The sequence below is a fragment of the Amblyomma maculatum genome, chromosome 4, assembly GCF_055883805.1.
Source record: "Amblyomma maculatum isolate TAMU_Amacu chromosome 4, ASM5588380v1, whole genome shotgun sequence".
NCBI lineage: Eukaryota > Metazoa > Arthropoda > Arachnida > Ixodida > Ixodidae > Amblyomma > Amblyomma maculatum.
The window spans coordinates 59,113,395-59,134,422 of record NC_139347.1 but is presented as its reverse complement, the minus strand read 5'-3'; the positions used below and the strand labels follow the sequence as shown (position 1 = coordinate 59,134,422).

General features: G+C 42.7%; 1 protein-coding gene across 6 annotated transcripts in view; it reads right to left on the bottom strand.

Annotated features, from left to right (window-relative positions):
- The window catches only part of Ac13E (Adenylyl cyclase 13E), a 239,563-nt gene that overhangs the window by 17,313 nt on the left and 201,222 nt on the right, over positions 1 to 21,028 (bottom strand). For 4 of the 6 annotated variants that reach the window (XM_084601646.1, XM_084601642.1, XM_084601647.1 and 1 more), the window contains 4 exons: positions 14,303 to 14,381; positions 7,993 to 9,611; positions 4,514 to 4,671; positions 1,042 to 1,167 (listed from right to left, as the gene is read on the bottom strand). In XM_084601646.1, coding sequence (XP_084457772.1) covers positions 1,042 to 1,167; positions 4,514 to 4,671; positions 7,993 to 9,490 — 1,782 coding nt within the window. In that variant the 5' untranslated portion in view covers positions 9,491 to 9,611; positions 14,303 to 14,381. Of the gene's footprint in view, positions 1 to 1,041; positions 1,168 to 4,513; positions 4,672 to 7,992; positions 9,612 to 14,302; positions 14,382 to 17,268; positions 17,293 to 17,498; positions 17,641 to 21,028 lie in introns of those variants that run through there. The other 2 variants (XM_084601644.1, XM_084601645.1) reach the window with 2 other exon arrangements.

Here is a 21,028-nt window from a genome sequence, read left to right as displayed (position 1 = left end):
TTCTATGGCGTCCCAGGGAGCAAATAACTTGGAGTACATCTGCATGGCAGAGACAGTTTTGCATGAAGGATACAATCAAGTGTGCCTAATTTTATGATAACCAAGACCATTTGTGATAGTACCGAAAATGTTACAAACATAATTTTTGGTAATTAAACACAGAATACCCACAGTCATTCTGCCTACAACTACCAAGGTCTACTATTACCATCAACTAGCAATTTCTTTCATGTTAAAAGTGTACCTGGCCACAGTTTGCCTCGGTCATCCTTGTCTGCCCTAACCCCTGCTTGCCTGTCTCTCATCACTGGCACACCGAAATATTTAATAACAAATGACAGCATACCCCAAGGTTGCCTCAATAACCTACTTGTTCTGGCAGTTATATTACTAAGGATGTAAAAATAGTAAGAGTCACGGCAGCCCTGCTTTATGATTAAAGTCAAATTCATTACACCCTGACTACAAAGTGGCTGTTTTAGCACCATCTTGAATGGCCCTTGTCGAGTCATTTAGTAGTAAGGACAGGAGAAAAAAAACTCACGAGCCTGAGCTCGAACAATATCCCATGAAGAGAATTAAATTTAGAGAGACATGCAGTAACAGTCCTGCAGTGAGATTATTTTAAACGTGCTCTGCACTTTTTCATCAGCATGAAATTTTTAAAAAATATGAGAACACATAACCGACTAAAAAGCAATTCATTCAAAATAACGAAAAAGCCATCCAGCTGCTTGATGGCAACATACGGTCAGCCTGCTGCCCACGCAGATAACCGAGAAAACAGCTCATTTTATGGCAGCCTAACTCAACGCAAAAAACAAAACCGTGCATACATAAGGGCTGTCTCCTGTCAGCATCTGTGAAGGAAACGTTTTTCATGTAGTGAGTGCAAATAACAGGCTTTCCCTAAAGTTAAAAATCGACATGCTGGCTCACACAAAACACAAAAAAGACACAATAATGAAAAAAAAAAGAGAGAGAGACAGAGTAATGTGGCATCACTGCTTTGACATGCGTGACCGCAACAGTTGCACTAACTGTGTCCTGAATGCTGCTCTGCCTGCTCCGAATGCCCGAATCTTTGCGGCTGCTGTTCAGGGTTGAGAGGCTGCTGTGACGGTGGACAGGAGGCAGCATCGGAGCGACCTCTTCCTCCTCAATCTCCTGCAAGAGTACACACCGCGCAGACACATCAGAAACTATTCCACCTCATAGCATACAACAGGGTGTGTGGCTGTGCACAGCCCAAGCACCAGTGAGCACTGCAGCACTTTTTCTTCTCAATTCCCCTTTATGTTCCATTGCTTCGCACCACCACGGGCCGCACCTGTTAACGGGGCTCAGAGGACAAATTCAAGTTAGCCTGCGTTGATAGACTATCACACTGCAATGAGGAGCAGACCACCAGTCTCGACAAAAACGAAGCTTTTCCAAGCTTGAAATGAGCCAACAATCAGACTCTGGTGTTACCATCAGCGACCAACCTTGCAAATAAACTGCGCGTGTCAACAACTTTTGGCACAGATCTCAGAAGCTATGCTACATCACTATGCACTCGAAATGACAGCAACCAGTCCGTCTCGGTGTGGACATCAAAAGTTTGAACTAAGCGACAAAAAAAAATAAAAATTTTTCAATTCAATTTTCTTGGCCCTATATGGGTCTTTTCTCGCCAGAGAAAAAAGCGTACCAAATAGACAGAACCTTGCTGACCAAATATCTCTGAAAACAAAACAATCAAGAGCCTATACCTCAATAAGCAGACCAATGATTGCAATGTTGATTTTGGTAACCATTACAGTTCTTCTTACTTTTATTTATGGTGTAAGCATAGATAACAGTTTACCTGACTTTTTTTTTTTTTCTTTAGCAAAGAACCGTCATACTATGTCGGCAAGAAAACTGCTCTTCAGCAAGTAAGGAACATAGCAAATCCCATGTGTAACACACAGAGATAGCCCATTTAGTGCCTTACCTATAACTAGGAGACAAATATAAAAGATGTCGTGCTGTGTGGACACAACAACACAATCGCTGATCTCTGCTTCACTTCACACATTTAGCAAACCCATTGCCATATACACCCCCTTTCGCTTCATGTCTTGAAGTAAGACTCAATATATATATATATAAAAAGGAAACGATATAAAAAAAAACACATGGAGGAAAAAGCTACACAACAGTAAAACTTGTGATATTTCATAAAGTGAGGAAGTGATTCCAAAGATAAAATCTGCACTCTCAGCTGAATGCTCGTTCCATGACAATGGTCTCTGGCTCAACGCTACTCTGGCACAAGTTATGCAGGTGAGGAGGGCACGGAACAGTCATGTGCAGCAAGTTTCATGAATTTCTGTCCCTTGATTCTAAATCTAAAGTGCACCCTAGCCACAGATATGGACCAAATTTAGCAAAATATCGGCTGTCACCTACAGTAGACTTTGAATGTTCTGCAATACCTCAATGTAACATGTGTGGCCTCCACAGAAAGCTTGGCACATAGTGAAATGTTGCGTGAGACGTTAATATTGTAGTGTAATTGACTCTTCTCATTTAACACATCTCCCTAAAGCTCTTGTAAAAATATGTCCACAATTGCTGCCCTTAGCTCTCAACACTATCCTACATAGCAATCCATATAAATAAGTTTGCAAACAGAAGGCAAGAGTTAGCGGGTATGACTAGTTACAGACTAAGCAGCTGCCTAGGAAACTTTGTAGGGTTTTGCAAATTTCGAGCACTGGATCACTTGAACAAATGACGATTTTTGCCATCAGAGGAATAAAAAGCAATTGTGCTAACATTAAAATTAAACCAGATGGGTGCAAAAAAACAACTTTTAAAAGAGTTTTCACTGTTTATAATGCAAACCCTGAAGTGCTTTCGAACAATTTTCAACATGAAGTTCAAAGTAACCTACAATGAAAGTTTCTCCATTAAGGTATAATGAGAATGTCAGTAATGAGCGCTAAAAGAATTCTATGCAGGACAAAATACAATTTTACAGTTCTCTGCTGATGCACTAAGTTTAACCCTTTGCATTGCGATGGACATGTACAGTCAGTAAAGATGAGTGAATTATTGAATGATCACAGACAAAAGTGAATCCGAAATGTCATCATATATTTCTGCCTATCACTAGTGGCATGTGAGCAATACTTCCGCATGTTATTCGCACCTTTCCTTCTCTTGTATGAGCAGCAATGTGGTCACATTCGGTGGCAACACATGCAGCCGCTGCAGTACAAAGGGCCATGCGCTTTATTTCCCTGTATTTGGGGGAAACCTCTAGTTTCAGCAGATCTTTTATCTGTGAGCAATCACTCACACAGCCCATAAATACACAGCTATACAGCAACAGAAGTAAGCAAAAAAAAATTAAGTCTCAGAATTGCAGAACTTTTAAAGTAACTGTGCTTATCTTTCTTCAACTACGAAGTTTCTGTGAAAGCTGACAGCTGTCCTCTGCAGCTGTATGGCTATGCCCAGGTGGATGATAACGAGTAATTGCTCCCTAACCGAGGATGCTTCCCTTCTGTGAAAATCTGACACAACGAGCGAGGTATAACCGTAAGTGTATCTGTTGCTCCTGTCAACACGGCTACTTCAATCAAGCTGTACATTTTGTGGTCTAACAGTGTCTCGCATGAGAAGTGACATCAGTCGGTCTCACATATTTATTTCGTTTGAGTAACAAACATAATGCCCACAAAGCTGTTCAACTTCTTGTTTAAAACACTTTTCATCTTTTACCAGTAGAATTCCCAAGCATGTCACATAGTCCTTACTAAGAACTTCCTTCGTGTCTTCATAGATATTTATATTGCTGCATTCTCGACCCGCACTGCAAATCCACTACAGACCTTTACTGTAATAAGTAACTTGATCATTATTTCTGTGAATAGTGTTTCAATTCCTGCCCTTATTGACACTGGTTCCCAGGTATCTGTTATAAGCTCCTCTTCTTGCCGTCACCTAAAGAAAGTAATAACCCCAGCTGCTTCAGGCGAAAAAAATTCATGGCAACGCTCGCAGCACGTTTTTGCTTAGCAGGTGCTGAAGCAAGTGCACATCAATTTAATTGAGCAACCGGCACAATCCTGCTACATCACCTATCAAGCAAGAATTTATGTCAGAAAAATAAATAAACTGGTGTATCTGCAATTTAACTCTAGCAGGAGTAAAAAGAGCTGAGGAGTGTCAAGGCTGCAGTGCCAAACTGAGTACACCCTAATCGCTAAAAATTCAAACAGGTTTGTTTCCTTTCTTCAACAAGGGCCAGAAACAACTGTGTTTCTGCCATGGACCTATACTCATATCCCACCTCAGCTCCTGCAATAAAATAGCACCGCAACTTTACACATATATCAAACAAAACAGTTGAGTGTAATGGAGCCAGTGGTGAATTAGTAACGAGAGCATACATACAACTGTAACAAAAAAAGTCCGCCAATGTCACCGTCTACATAACAGGAAATAGAAGTACTAGTAGCACCAGAAAGTTCCTCACCCCAGGTTGATTGGCCGGGCAGCTGACCTTTCGAGTGTCGATGGTCTTGGTTGTTTCCGTAGCAGCAATAGTGTGTGGCCACGAATGCCGTGAAGCCATCTGTTGCATCTTGTCGAAGGCTGTGGGTTTTCGACCTCTGATGAAGTAAGTCTTGCGATCTGGGAATGACGACAAAAGAACCTTTGCAATGTGCCCAAGCTCCAGGCTTGGAGAAAGAAAAAGCATGCACAATTGCATGCATTAGCATAACCCCAAAGCAAAACACTGCGCCATTTCTTCACACATGAATATTTTATACATAGTTTGCTGCATGGGCTCCTTATCAAGCGAAACATATATCCTTGCTCCATACATAACAGTCTTTTCTGGCTAGTGATTTCTATATGCGCATTATTCTAGGCACATATAAAATATGAAAACAATTATTGGCTAGTTTATGGGGTTTAATGTCCCAAAGCAACTCAGGTTAGAACAGTGTTGTGAACCGTGTCAGATAATTTCAATCCCCTGGGATTGTTTCCCAGGGTATCCTGAATCACTTGACACAAGCTTTGACAGCAGATACAACGAATAATTAAGAATAAAATACTGTGCCCAGGTACATGCGTAAATTACTTCATAAGCCTTGTAAGCATGTTCTGTATTGTCATTGTACAGAAGGCAAAGCAAGTTACTGTAAAATGAAGCATATTAAAAAAATTTATGAAATGGCCTGAAAAAAGCAGTAGTAGGAAGCCTGATAAAGAATGAAACAGATTACACCAACCACTGAATGCACAGGTTAAGGCTTATGTTAACAGGATTAAACAAGCAACTGAGGCTATGAGGGATGCCGTAGTGGAAGACTCCAGAAATTGTGACAACCTGGGGTTCTTTTGTGTACGCTGACATCGGTCAGTACATGGGCGCCTTGCTTTTGGCCTCAATCGAAAAGTGGCCACTGCGGCCAGGATTCAATCCCGCACCCTTGGGATCAGCAGTCCAGCGCCGTAATAACTGAGCCATCGAGGTAGGTCATTGAATGTAAAGATTAATAATCCACATTTTGGCCACATCTTAAGTGTACATAATTTTATGAGGATCAGAAATAGAAAGCCCTCGATAAAAGCTATAAACTTTTTCTCTAAAACCTAGTGCTAAACTGAATATGTTTATCATGAAATTTCACAGCAGTTTTAGCTTAATGACAAAGCATGCCTGTAATGCCCTCGAGGCAGTGCATTATTACTGGCCTTCGGGCAGACACACAAAGAACACAGAACTGGTACTCATGAGAAGAGTTGGCCTCTGCATTCCACTTAAGGTATAGATGATTTATGGTCATTGTAGCAACTGCTCTTCTGATTGGTAAAAGTTGTAATGGTCATACCTGCCACTTGCTGAGCAATCACACAATCACTAGCACGCCACTTACAAGGAGAGCAGAGCAGTGACTATTTGAGGTGATGATGTCATAATACACCAAGCCACACACACTGTGTCCAAGATATAGTACTAGCATGCGCACACACATCACACGCACTTATGCCTCAGAGACAGCCATTCCAGTCTTTCCAGCGCAAAAAAAAAAAAAAAAAACGCAGCACAGCCTTCTTCTAAACACTAGGCTTGGTAAGTTTCTGCCCAGGCGCATCCTGAGAATGCGAATTGTTCGCAAGGAACCTTGCAAATGCCAATATTAGTCCCCTGTGCAATCATTTTAGTAAACTCCCCATCATTATTCGCATCTTCAGAGGAGTTTCATGGATAAAGCCCTTCCCACTGGCATCTGTGATAGCTCACACAATGATTAAAGGAAATTGGCGCTCTCTGCAGTCAAGTCAGGAGAGTTGGCATGCTTCAGAGAATGGCATGAAATGGCTGGTTGCACAGCATTGTTCACGGTGTCCAAGCAGTGAAAATGTGGCAAAAGAAACAGGTTCTCAAACGATGCCAAAATGGACGTGATTGGATGAGAAGAGCAGAGCAAGCTGCATGCGAACTTCAACTTCGATCATCATATTCTCGACCATTTTTTTTATTGTGAGGGTGCGTAAAACGTATTTTCTTAATTATTATATTTCTGGTTGGAGTTGGACTTTGATATTTTGAACACAGAAAGATGACAGTATATAAACATGCTGAAATTATCATTTTTAGAAGACAGACATATTTGCAATTTTTCCGCATATTAAGCCCTGTGGCCGCCAATATGAAACTACAGTATCAATCTACATTTTATAAATGCTAAGTGCTCGCAAGTATCTGAGCAGATCAGTTTCATTAACATTACACCCGACTGAGATCTAGCAATGAATCATATGTTCAACTTGAATGGGTCAGGGCTAAGGCTAGTAGGTAATCTACATGAGGTGTCCTTTCTGTGTTGTGCGCTATGTAACCTCATACATGTAATGCTCTGACAGAGGTAGCTGAGGGTAGTACTGAGGCTTACTGAGCTTTTGATTTGCGAGGTTAAAAAAAAAAAACATAACTAAGAATACCATAACACAAGATATTAACATAAATGGTAACAAAAATATGTGGATCTAGAGCAAAAAAAAGAGAAAGAAAGATGGGTACACAGTATGAAAGAGAACTATCTCAAGGCCAATCACCCTTGTGGGCATACGCCATTTTTATGAGGGCAACAACAACAAACAACCGAACAAGGCTTGAGGGGAGCCTCAGTTCGCAAGCCGAGCTTTCGACAAGGAAACTTGTCTTCGTCATAAGTATCGCGCAGTCGCTTTGTAAGTTAGTATTGCATTTTTTTTGCCAAAGAAACCCCACAAACTTGCAATGACCCTTCCTCGTGATTTTAATTTCAATATCTCCAAAGCAAACATGCAACTTCCCACCCACCAAGCCGTGGCAGTCGTGTCTGCATCCGACAGATAGCGCAGCCCATTGGATTGCCTGTTTAGCTGGCCTCTGTAATGCCTGTACTCACAGCCAACAGCAATGTCTCATTAATTACCGACAATCCAGGCAAACGCCAGCATTAAATTTTTTCTCAAAGAGTGCATACCATATTATGCTACTTTGGACGTGACATTAATGCCTGAAATAGTTCCCTGTAGCAAAATTTTTCAACACCTAGACATGAAATACGGAAGTCTCATTTTGGAATATAAAAGAAAACAGAGAGCACAAAATTATTCCTTGTTAAGAAGAGCAAAATTTTTCAACACCTAGGCATGAAATATGGAAGTCTCTTTTTGGAATATAAAAGAAAACAGAGAGCACAAAATTATTCCTTGTTAAGAAGATCCTGCAAAACAGGCGACAAGCTGTGGCACGTGGCAGGACAGTAAGTGAGGCAAACCCTTTCATTAAATGAGAAAAAGTGGTTAACCACCATGACCTGAATAGAGGTGGTTTAAAGAACTTCTCACCAAGCATTATGATTTGCTGCCTATAGACTCAGGCTATATGCAAAAAAAAAAATTAATAATAATAACAATAAAGTGAAAGGGAATAAAGCAATCACTACTCACTAAGGTCCATTTGCCCTTCCTCCATATAGTAGTGATCAACCAGGAATGCATGGGAGGTGTCGGACACATGCACCCTGCCAGGTCGACCAGTTGACTCCATCTTGTTGGCATAAGAGACATCGTTGGACCAAACATCAAACTTGAAACGCTTGGTGCCCACAATACCACAGAGAACAGTGCCTGTGTGTACACCCACTCGCATATTCACTGACTCGTTGGTGTCTTCGTCGAACTCAGCGATGGCCCGTATCATAGCAAGGCCCATCTCTACGCAGCAGCGGGCATGGTCAGGACGCGGCTCAGGGCAGCCGGAGACACAGTAGTAGCAGTCGCAAAGTGTGCTTATCTTCTCACATCCAAGTTTGTTGCAGAGATAGTCAAAGCGGCCAAAGAGGTCATTAAGAAGGCCCACCAAGTGCTCGGCGCTCTTGTTGGCACTCATCTGCGTGAAGCCAACAATGTCAGCAAACAAAATGCTGACATCTTCGATGCGGTGCATGTTGAAGGGACGGAAGATCATCTGCGAGGGCCGGGGGCTGGTTGATGGCTTTCGGGGCTGCTCCGAAGAAGAGTCGTCTTCCTCGGCGTTGGTCATCAGCCACTCGGCCACCTTAGGTGGCATGACTGAATGGATCATTTTCTCCTTAAGCTGCTTCTCCACTTCGAGCTCTCGGCGCACCATAAGCGATTGGCCCACCTTGAAGAAGGTATTGCGCATCCCAATCTCAGTCATCACTCGGGTATGCAGACCCACCAAGTGAACACACAGCTGCAGCAGCACGCGCACAGCAACAACAGTGCCCGTCAGCGTTGGAATAAGCAGTGCAGAGAGGATCTCGAAGACTATAGAGTAGGCACTGCAGACAGCCACAGCCAGGTACAGCGGCATGGGCAGCAGTGCGTATATGATCATCAGCACCAGGATGCAGAGTGAAAAGGCCCCCACAGACAAAATGTGAACCGCACTGTCATCACCCCGCTCCTGTACAATCGGGGCAAACACCGAAAGCGACGCTGCACACAACACAGCCACAGTGACTAATGACACCTTGACAAAATGGGTGTTGTAGTGTCGTGACTGTGTGAACACCAGAAGAACCATGCTTGACACCGCTACCAGCAGCGAAATCACAACGGAGGCAACCCAATGCTTGCGCACCATGCTGGCCGAGTAAATGCAGTACAGCATCGATGCCAGCACGCAGTAGCAGAGAGCGTACTGGAACCGCTGACGAAGCTGCGGGAATGTGCTCCGCTTGTACTGGGCTTCAAGGATGTGCGAGTCAAAGCAGGGATCCCACCAGGAACGGGCCGCCCGGTCAAACAACACGGGCAGCAGGCCGGAGTAGCGCCTGCCGCCAAGGCTGATGCTGCCCCCTGATGAATGGCGGTATGTTGGCAGCGCAATCTGCGATGGCTGCAGAGAGATGCGCACTGACGGTCGCTCATCTTCGGGCGCCGAACGGCTGGTGGAGAAGCTAGCATGGTGGCCCGCCATGCTGCTGCTGTTCCTACTGCCTTCTTATCAAGGAGAGCCAAAGTGCCGCGGCATGTGACACCTGCTGCCAGGTGGTGCTGCCTTGTTCAAAGGGAGGCACTCAGGAGATCTTGCTGGAGTGCTGCACAGCAAAAATGAAGGGTGGGTCACCACATGCCTACTGCCCCTAAATCAAGCATATGCTGTGAGAGTGGAGTTTATCTTTGAACACTTTCATAACTTTTAACTTACTTCTAGGGTGGAAAAGCCAAGCACGTCTAGCACATGCTGCACCAACTTGCATAAGTGTAGTGTATCCAGTCCCACACTTGCCTAGATGCAATGACTAGAGGTGGTAGGGTTATGAGAGCATGAGAGCTCTTTGGCTTGAACAACTCAGGCCGGCTTGAGCAACCCAGCTTTTTGACAGCAGGGAGAGTTTTTGGTTGGTATTATGATGATGATATCATTTACTGGATTCATAGAGCCCCCACTATAATATCCTTTGCCACATTACTGGATAGACATGGTTTATTCGCAATAAGAAAAGGCATGCCAGTTCTTAATAAGAGGATAATTCATGTGTGACCTTTGCACTACTTGTATGGTTTGGCATACCACGCTTTATGCATTAAACTAACATGTGGGGTTCGAAAGTTGCGCCTCCATCAAAATGTGGTTGCCATGACCAGCGTCAAACCCATGTTCTCGGACTCAAGCAATTGAGCGCCCTAGAGCCACAGCGGCGAAGTATAGCTCAGCAAATTACAACATAAGCCATTACCAAGGGCTTTACAAGCAATACAGTTCAATATGGGCACTTTACAAGGGGCAATCATACATATTTCTGAGATTAAGGCATCGTGACAAAAATCTGAAGTGCTTAGGCAGATGTCACCCACCAGATCTAGCACCTATTGCATGCCAGACAAATGCAATCTCAAAGCCTCATTATACCTTTGAGGCCTCCCCAAAACTTACGACATAAAAAGCATTTTGTTTTTACTCATCCATTGCAATCGTGGTTACACTAGGGGATGGGGTTATGGAGGCCCGAAGAGTTACCAAGGCAAAGTAGCCATCGAGCTTGACTGGGATTGCGAAATAGTTTGACATATGAATAATTGAACATATAAAGCATGGCAACATATGAGTACAATGGTCCGCTTTCCTAAGACCGCTTCTCTGGATGTCGCTGCCTAACTCGCCTCACAACAAAGCATTAGTGAACGGTGCTTTGGGAGAAGTCACCATCAAGAAGACCCAATGCTGTTATTGGCACCATATGACTGTTCTAATATCTTAATTAAAACTGGTGTACAGTTTATTTCTGAGTCATTTTCTGCAGCGAAGCAGGCGTCACGAGAGCAGCCGCAAGCCATCAGGCAGTAGGGTGGCTTCACCGCATGGCAATCTGTGCACCATACATCGGTTTCCCCACATGACAGCAGTGTCATGATGAAATTAAGCACACCAGACCAAAGGCCACCCTCAAGCACACCACACCTCTGCCATTTCATGCGGTTCTATAGTCCTAGTACTGCCACCAGGCGACCAAGACTGTACAGCCAACCCGGCTCCGTGCCAGAAAAGAGATAGTGGGGGTGAGTTATTAGGAGAAACGCCACTTACAAGTATGTGGTGCGCAGTTTGATATATTGAATGTTCTAAAGAATGACAGTTTGATAAATACACTGAACTGCTATATTTTTGCACGGAATTTCCAAGAGATGTTCCGACAGCTCGATATAAGCAATAATTTGGTATATCCAGATCCAATACACGAGACTAATGTACTTTATACTTAAATAATAATATCATGTAGTCAATGTCCTCCGCATAATTCCAATTTCGATTAGCAACGATGCTCAAATTCCATCAAATAATGATGTTAAAAATGTCAGAAAACTTAGAAATAAGTGGACCTTCTGCATTAACTCCTTACAGTTAAAAGACATGACACTGAGAAACTCAAAAACTCTATCAAATGTTTTCTAATCTTAGGCTATGCAGAAGTCATGTAGCGATGTTACCATGCAAACAGGACTAGATGAGCTTCCCTGTATAGACCATGACAATTGCAGGTAAGCCTACTTGCTTTCTCAATCTACATACCACAGGCTGTGTATTTCAGAATAATAGAGAAATGGTACCCAGGGGCTTCAACACTGAAATACCAGATGTGGCTTCCAGTGGTACTTCTACATTGGGCATGATACTAAACTGAAGGGTGCAAAAAGCATCAAAATTACAAAAAAAAAAAAAAAAAGAGGGCCGTACGCATCGCCAACTTAAATACAGCATGCAATTTCATGGCAAGCCACAAGTTTGACCACTATGGTGCAAAATATTTACTTGTCAGGTTAGCTGCTAGTTTATTGCTTAGTGAAGCAACTTTCTACACTGAACAATCATATAAACTTGAGAGAGAACCAATTACCTAACAGCATCCACTGCACAAAAACATTAAGTGCTCAGAGGTCCAGTTTATAGTTACTTTAAATACCTCACTCTTCTAGAAGGCAAATGTCACTCTCGGAAGTCTCAGTATGACTGTATAAAAAAGTCCCTCTTTATCGTTAAGAAAAGAACAAGCAAGCAGTGTGACAAGATCTGCTACATGATTGTCGCCATTAGTTTTGCATGGTGGGAACATCACCACAAAGAGAGATCAGAGATCTAAAGGCTGAACCAACAGAAGTGCCTATTGAAAGAGGCATGCGCGAATCAAAGAAAGAAGGTTCATTATCTGTAAGCAAACAGCTCAAGGAATAAAAAAAAAAAGCAAGCTGAATAAAACATATAGTTTGCTCCTTTCAAAGCAATACTTTCCTCCTCACAACCTGACCTGACTCACAGTAAAGAAAAGCCTTTAATAGCAGCAGAATACCGGATTCTATTTCAGCAGATGCAAGCAGAAAGTCACGGGCAAAGACATCCTTATTATTTTATTTTTACTGCAGTCACGCTCAGTGCACACTTCAAATTTAAATTTCACATAAGGAACTTAGGAACAAAATAAAGAACACAATATTATTTTTTTTTAAGAATGTGAATCTCTACTCATCACATGCATATATACGCCTCTTTCACCATGGGTGCTACTGCTTTTCTTTTAGTTTTAAGAAAAACCAGACAGTCCACTAAGAAGCTCTGTCAGTAATTTAAATATGCGAGCCCAGTATGCAATTATAAATTCGTTCCTTGTATGACCCTATTTCATCTCATTCAAACAACAAAGCAAATACTGCAACCAGAAACAAAAAGGACGATTTTTTTGGATATATAAACATTGCAGATTAATTACTTCTTCAGCACAGCAGGAAACAAGCATATTATGTCCTGATCAGGCTTAGCAAACCACTTCATGCATGCTTCGAATGTCACAGAACATTGCAAAGGCAAAAAATTAAATGCATAAGGTAAGAACTGTCTACTGGCATAATCGTGTGTATTGGCCCAAACATTAACCAACCACCAATGCAACATAGGAACTGTCTATTGTGCGTATTGGCTCAAACGTTAACCACCAATGGAACTATGTCGGAACACATCACCGAAAAAAGGCTTCTTTCAATGATATCCCATTGGCCCTGTAATGTACCATCATGCAAGACCAGAAATACCTTAGTTATGACAGCAATCCCTGGCAGACCCAATTTCATATAGATCAGACTGCTCTGAAGAACACGAGAAGCATTAAAGCTTACTGCAATAAAAAATCTTCGCAAGGACCGCTAATTGGGCTCAGTCAAAGCTTCAACAAGGTAAATTTTTTACAAATACCAATACAGAGCAAACAATTATTCCATACTATAATGCAACACACATTATTAATGGACCAAGAACTTTAGAACAGACATCCATTGCCAGGCAGAGGGCGATACTCAGTTATGAGACAGGATGAAAGACAAATTACACAGTGGGCCCACTACAACTTTTATTCTATTCAGGAGCTGAACTTAATTGTATATACTCAGAGAGACCATCCACAAATATCATTAGGAACTGTACTTAGAAAACAAAACAAAAAGACTATTCTATCAGTACAGCTTTCTTCTTCATAGTGTCAAAGGGAACTTAAAATAGTTAACTTCCTAACAGTATATAGCAGTTGAAAGTGTATGCTGTGTTCTGTAAAATTCTGCCTCAGTGCTTTATTATCTCTACTTTGCAGCACAAGTTCCTGCACAACATGAGGTACCAAGAAGTTGACATTTCAGTCTTTTTAATCCAGTCTCTGATATGATGAGGAGCAAAACTAAATCAGCAGATCATCGATATGAGAAATTTGCGCGGTGAAACGTGTTTCTCGTCCAACTGCTATAGATAGCATTCCTAAATATACTTTATACTTTTCCAAAATATATCATGTTTGTCAATAGACAAGACAACCCGATTAAATAAATGAAGCTTGCAGTTAAGCTAACTAGTCAAATGGAGACAAAAACATGCTATTTCAATATAGGCAGTATGTTGGTTTGGTTATAAAGTTTAACGTCCAAAAACGACTCAGACTATGAGAGATGCCAGAGTGAAGGGCTCTGAAAATTGCGACCACCTCGGGTTCTTTAATGTGTGCTGTGCGATGTCAGCATGCAGGCGCCTGGCTTTTTGCCTCTATCGAAAAGTGGCCGCAACAGTCAGTATTCGATCCCGCATCCTTGCGACCCAGCAGCAGAGCGCCCTAACCACTGCACCACCACAATGGAGCAGGCAGTATGCTGCTAGAGCGTAATAAAGCCATACCTTTGCAAGCTGGCACTCTGTAGCCACTAACAATCTACAGGTCTAACACTATAGGTGCAAAACCTTAGAGCAGCATACACTTACAGATGGTGAGGTGCTACAAGAGGCATGATGAGTGGTGCAAACAGCTTCCTTTGCCAGTCGTGTAATCAGTTGTAGTCTCCTGCAGGTATGCAAGAATACACACTGAGAAATTGCTCAAGACCAAACTTGCTTCATGTGTGAAAAAATAAACTCGTCTGTGTGACAGGCTTTATTTGCACTTTGACTATGTGATAAATAGAACACACAAAGACTGAAAAAAGTTAGTGAAGCATGTACACATCGGCAGTGAATGGAAATTATGATGCTGGGTACTTTATTTACAACAGTACGCCATGGAGAAGCAGAGGTATTGATATACTGTGATGATTCTTGTTCTACATGCACTTTCTTCAGAGCTATGGTCCTCATCGAGGGGGGAGGGGGTGACATAGGGCCGCAGTTTATACCTGGTTTCTTTACTGGTACACCTTTGATGTTTAGAAGCACTGCCCTAACCATTACTCTAAAATGTCTTCCCACTGTTGCCTGGATTGTTAAGGGCTGTCTAAACACACGTAAAAGAAACTTTACTTTACACTTGTAGTGGCTATCTGTCCACCTTAGCAGAATGAGATGTGCCTGCTTATGTCTGAAAGATTCAAACTAACCTTCAATTCTTCTGCCATAGTCAATTTTTTTCAGACTGAAAAATAATGCAAAACAGGATTGCCAGCTTTTGCTGCAAAACTTACTGAGCACAGAAAACTTAGAGTTGGCATGGATTTGAATTTTGAAGCATGAAAAACAAGGACAACAGCAATAATGGGCAAAGCAGAAGGCCATCCTCGTTTTTCATGCTGCTAATTATGGAACATTACTTGACATGGCACATCCCATATACTAATGTAATTGCATGCATCTATCCTGTGATTAAAATAAGTAAGCCCATGTGATGGTCAACCTGCAATTCCTAAAAGAACATGCAGGCTAGGTTCCTTAAGAAACTAGCCAGAACAATTTGCCTATAGCCTGTACTCTCCTCTCATACATGGCAAATGAAAAAGCAACCATTGCATTTAAAACTTATTGTTGCTCCATGGCTACCCAAGCAAGCCTGTTAGCCTCTCGAGAGGTTTCTATGCAAATAAAATAAAGACTATATTACAGCCTTGTCACAGGCCTGCTAAAATATCCAATTAGTATGAGTTATTTTCCCTTCCCCAAGAGAGGCCATGCACATATGAAAATAAGTGGACAAAGAGATATTATTAATCACATCATGAATAGGTGCTTAATGCCTGCTTTTTTCCAACTCCCTGTCAAGCCCTGCCCACAAAGTAAGCGGTTACAACACATCCCTGACAAGAACATGGCAAATTTATGTACAACGATGCAATTCTCACATCAAACTCAATGTAATTAATATAGTGCACCAGACAACAGCAAGGAATTATTCTGCATGTATGATGGCCCTAAATTGCAGTGGTTCATATCCTCAAGAACATACGCATATACAGTTTGTTTTCCCCCCACCAGAAGAAAGAGTTACACTTTTCACTATCATGCAGAATTTTTGTTTTTTCAGCGTGTGCTGACAATTCCATAACATACTAGTACTATAGCCCTATAAGCCCTGAAAGCATCTAATCAGCTACTGTTACCTTGGCATAATGTACTGTATGTGATTAATTTAAGTGGATCACTGTGGAATTACTTGCAGCTTTCTCAGTATTTGGCACTATCTCCAGCCTTAACTTACATGCATTTTTTCAAGTATTTTTTTTCAATATTTATACTATACATAAATCATGAGTAAGGGACACACTGCATACAGAAACAAAGTACTTCAATGTGTATTGTATGTTGCAGGCTATTTCTGTTTTTCTAAGAATTGTACGAATAATCTTTCATTTTTACTTTATTCTCTCCTAGAAGTACACACTACAGTCCAGTGCACCTAAGACAATGTGTGTGTACATGCCTTACTTATAAGCAAGAAAAAGATGCATAAAATAAACCAAACGCAATCTCCTTAAAAATATGTCCGACCGCATTCCCAATAGCAGAACAAATAAGCCTGCCTCGCACCTTTCCCACTAATGCTTGTGTAACTAAGTACATAATGCCAACCCCTGATATATATACGCTAGTATATATTACAATTTAGCAAGTGTGTCATGCGCTTACTCTGTACTTGCCACAAAAGACCTCGGCATATATGTGAGATTAATGACAATCATGACATAAATCTAACCACAGCAGCTATAAATGTGCGAGTTTATTACTGAAACAGATTACAGCATTACAAAGATACTGAGTAAACTTCACCTTGTCTGGCATACCTTTATAAAAATTAAAAAAAAAAAAACTGCACTAAGTCAATGACCATAAATATGTGCTTCATGGGAACTTGAAGAAGTACATATACACCGCACTGACCTCTTTTAGCCCCCTGCGCGATTCGCGCCGCGTTTTCGAGGACGGAAAGGGGCCCGAGCTTGACCACTTCAGCTTCGAGTGCCGTATCGGTACACCCGTCAATGAGAGCACCTAGCTATATCTAACGCTGCGGTTTTCTTTATACTGCGACCGCGAAAAGTTATCCGTATCACCATCTCCGTCACACACTTCACGCACGCAGAAGAGAAAATATGTTCGATGAGTGCACCGTGACCACTCGAAACGCAGCACCGGTGCCAATATTCCGGTCATCAAAAGCGACCTAAAGCAAGCGAATAAACAGCGATCGTACAGTGAGCACCGTGATCGTGAGCAAACAAGATCTACGTACGATCGCTATCTTTTTAAACACACAACCTGATGAGAAAAGAAGATGCGAGCGTTCCAAATTCATCAAATGGTCGGTCAAAAACCCTTAGAAATATGCAGCTAGCGGGCGCGACCACCGCACACCCACCCCGCGACTTTACGAAACCAATTAATCAAGTTCGACTAGTCGATGCTGCCACTACGCGCAGCAAGCGTTCCCGGCCAATCGGCATAGAAACGAAAATCACGAATAATACTTTTGAGTAAGAATCAAGCGACTGGGGCAGACTTTGCAGGCAAGCATAATCAGGCGTAGGATGAAACTGAGGCAGCCGCGTAGACCTCCCTGCGACTCTCCGACGAAAGCGAGCGCATAGCTTCTTCCGCAAGTGGGCCATTGCCATTTCTAAATGCTACGCCACTGCATCCTCGTTGCCGGTATGCGGCGGCTGCTGAATGCAAGAAAATTCGGCTCCTTCGCTCTTACCTGTATAAAGTTTGTTTTTTTCTTTTATCGCGGTGAATCAGGCGCCGACGGCCGCCGACGCCGACCATAGCTTCGCACCACCGGTGCTCCCACCCGCGCACCACCGACAACCACTCTGCAGCGCTGGGCGAGGGGCACTAGCACGAATGCGCCGCCTGAGCACCGGATGGCGCTTGCAGCGCTAGCGAGCGCAGGAAGAACGTTTATACTTTGTTCTATCTATGCTTGATTTTTTTGTTTTTATCCCCACCTTCCGAAGGCGTAGAGGACGAGGGAAGCTCGGAGCTTGTCGCTGTCAGCCACATTTGTATTTTTTTCTTTGTTTCATGATTTGCTCTTTGTCGCTTGCTTTTTATTTGCCGGCTGCTGAAGGATTGACGGGCTGCAGTGAGTTACGAGCGGTTCTCTATGAGCGATACTTTTGTCCGAGCTACGACACGTTTCATTTGTGTCTTTTTTTCTACTTGTAATCTTCATTTCTTTCTCAGCATTGAGCATCGACTGCGCTGCTATTCAGCACTTGTTCCTGAAGTAAAATTTATTTGTGAAATCAGCTATTTTCCCATACACCTGAGCCTCATTGGGGGGAAGCAAAATGCAAAGCTTCACTTCGTCTCGTGACGTTGAGGGGCTTCTTTCTCTCCTCCATGTTACCTCCTCCTTGATTTTCTTGTCCTTCCTTTTCTCACCGCCGTCCAAACCCACTTCCGGAACCGAAATAATACGACACGACAGCTGTTCTCTAATAGCAGTAGGGAGGTGGGGGTATTTGCAATAAAGTGTATGTGAGGCATTTTGTTCGGGAAGAAATTAAAGTAGCAAGAGCAATTAAAAGCGCCGTCACTGTTTCATACCTGCAGCCTAAACATGTAAATTTCAAGGCGACGAACTCCATAATGTGCCATATTCCAGATTTGTGCGGTATACACAAACGAATGGTTGCCCACGCCCACTATGTGTCGATGCTCGCTTTGGAGACATTATTAACTAACATGTACGATAGTAAGCTCCACGCTGGTCTCATATTTCCAGTGTGTGCGCGCGGGTGCGCGCGGCGAAGCGACCAGCTTCCTTTCGCAGAAGTATATCCGCTCAGACAAAAGAAAATTATTTACACCACCATGGGGTCGGTGAGCCACTACATGTCTCTATACTGCATAAATTCTGAAGAAAATATTTGTATCTGATATAAATGTTTTCTACCACCACCGTCACTAATTGTAAAAAAACAGGCTTATTTACGGTATAAAGGCGGCTTATGTCAGAAAACTGGTGAATCTTACGTAAAGCTGGTTAATTTATTTCTGATAGTGAACTTCACAAAATATTACAGTCCGGCGCCTGGTTGCAATCAAATATTTCTAAGTGACAGATATAGTAAAATGAAAGCGACAAGGACTGAGAGAGGGCCTCAGTTAATTCGCAACCCGAGCCAACGTTTCGAGAAAAGGAATTGTCTTCGTCTGGGCAGCGCGATCACCCCCGCCTGCCAGTGAAACGTTGGTTCGGCTTGTGAATTGAGGCTTTCTCAACCCTTGTTCAATGCCTAGCTCTTTCATACCTTGTAGCCATCTTCTTTCTCTTGTTCCACCCTAGATATAGTAATATCTAAATATGTTTTCAGAATTGTGAGAACTCAATTACCCTCAGAGCTGGGCTCAAAGTATTCCTGGCCGCTTCGCGCGCGAAAAGCAACGCCTCGCAGTACACAGCACTCCATGGCACGTGTGTCATGTGAACTTCTCCATCTCTCTCTTGTAGGTGAGAATTAAAGCAGTGAACAACGCCGGCAAGAGAGAGAGGATACATTAAAAAAAAAAAACAGCTTTTTTTGTCAGCCGCATAGTTGTAGCTTCTGGCGTAATCTTTTTGAAAAAAAAAAAAAAAAAGAAAGACTGATTATATGTTGCAATGGCTGCCATACGGGCATATGCAGACAACAGCTAGAGATATGTTTTAAAGGAAGTGAGCGCGGCAGCCATGACTAGGGTTCGACCTTCCTGCTCAATGGTCAACCGCCTTAATCACTGAGCCACCGCAGCGGGCCGTGGTATTCCGGCATCATTCCCATTCGTCCCTTTCTAGCTCCCTTTTTCCTCCTCAGGAGTCGGACCAAGCGTTCGCGCTAAGTGAGGAAGTTACCACGCATTTTTCAACGATGACTCTGAGAGCGCATATGCGATGGACACTTCTTCCTCACACAAAAAAGCAAGTGAAAATCAAATGCGCGCTCTGCGATACATGATGAAGCAGGCCCCGCAGCAAGTTCGCCAAATGTGGCTCATTATACCATCCTTCATTTCCCTTTTACTTTTTGCTGGTGTCGCGTCGTTGCGCCCTCTGTGAAAGAAAAGATATGAAACCAGTGTATATGGACGCAAGCGGTTGCAACGAGGCGACCGAGAGAACGAGGGTGCGACCGTGAAGAGGCCGCGAGGCAGTTTTAACGTCAGTTTACTGCAGTGCAGTTCTAAATTTAGATTCTCTTCTCGTCCGCGAAGCGAAAAAAAATCTGGCGCCAGCGTGACAAGGCGTAAAAAAAAATGAAGAAAAACTGTTGACGTCGTGGGGAAACAGCAAAGAAAATATTCTTGACGAGTATTTTTATAGACCGCAAGGACAGACATCGGTTGACAGAGCTTTCATATCGAGGTTAACTGCACTAAGCGCCCAATTTTTCTAAGCCTGTTTAACTAATAATCATCATTTAGGAGCAACGCAGTGTGGTGTGAAGCACGTCACATGTAGAAAGCTGCGAGTTAATTTCGACCATCTTGAATTCTTTAACGTGATCTGAAGCAATATATAGCCGCAGTCATAAACAGCACTTTCTTATTTCTTTGTCTATTCACGTGTTACACAAGAGGAGGAGGATGGAGAAGTAAATGATTATATAAAACGGAATAAAGTTTTAGGTAAAGAAAAATTTCCACGCAGGGCAAAGTGATAAAATATATTTATACTGTCTCCGCTCGCGGATCTTCGTTCAGGTATATTAATTTTCGCAACTCGCTTGATCGCTAATCCTTTCATTCGCGATCATATTATTTCGCACATATCCATTAGCATACAGTCGCAACCAACCCAGTTATGTGCAAAACCGCAGCTGAAATAAAGTTATATTTCCACCAGGATCCATATATTACCGTATATGGCAACTCCTGCTATGTCATATATGGTCTCTAGGCAGCGCAAGAACCCGCCGAACAATCAGTACGCAGTCATGTCGCCTGCCACCCACCACCTTCCAGTGTCATGCCCGTGACATTTCACTAACAGCGCCAACATCAGACACATGCCCAACGATTATTAACGCTAATATGAAATAATCAAGACTGTGTAATGTTATTAACGCCAATCGCGTTAACATTACACAGTCTTAATTATTTGTACAGAGTTGACGTTCCAGATATAGAGAGCAGGAGCTAGAGGTAATTCGAAGAGCACAGCATCTATAGGGAGCTTGCATGAAGCGATGCATGCTGGGTAATCCGCCATGATTATGTCGCTGGCAGCGCAGCCAGGCTGAA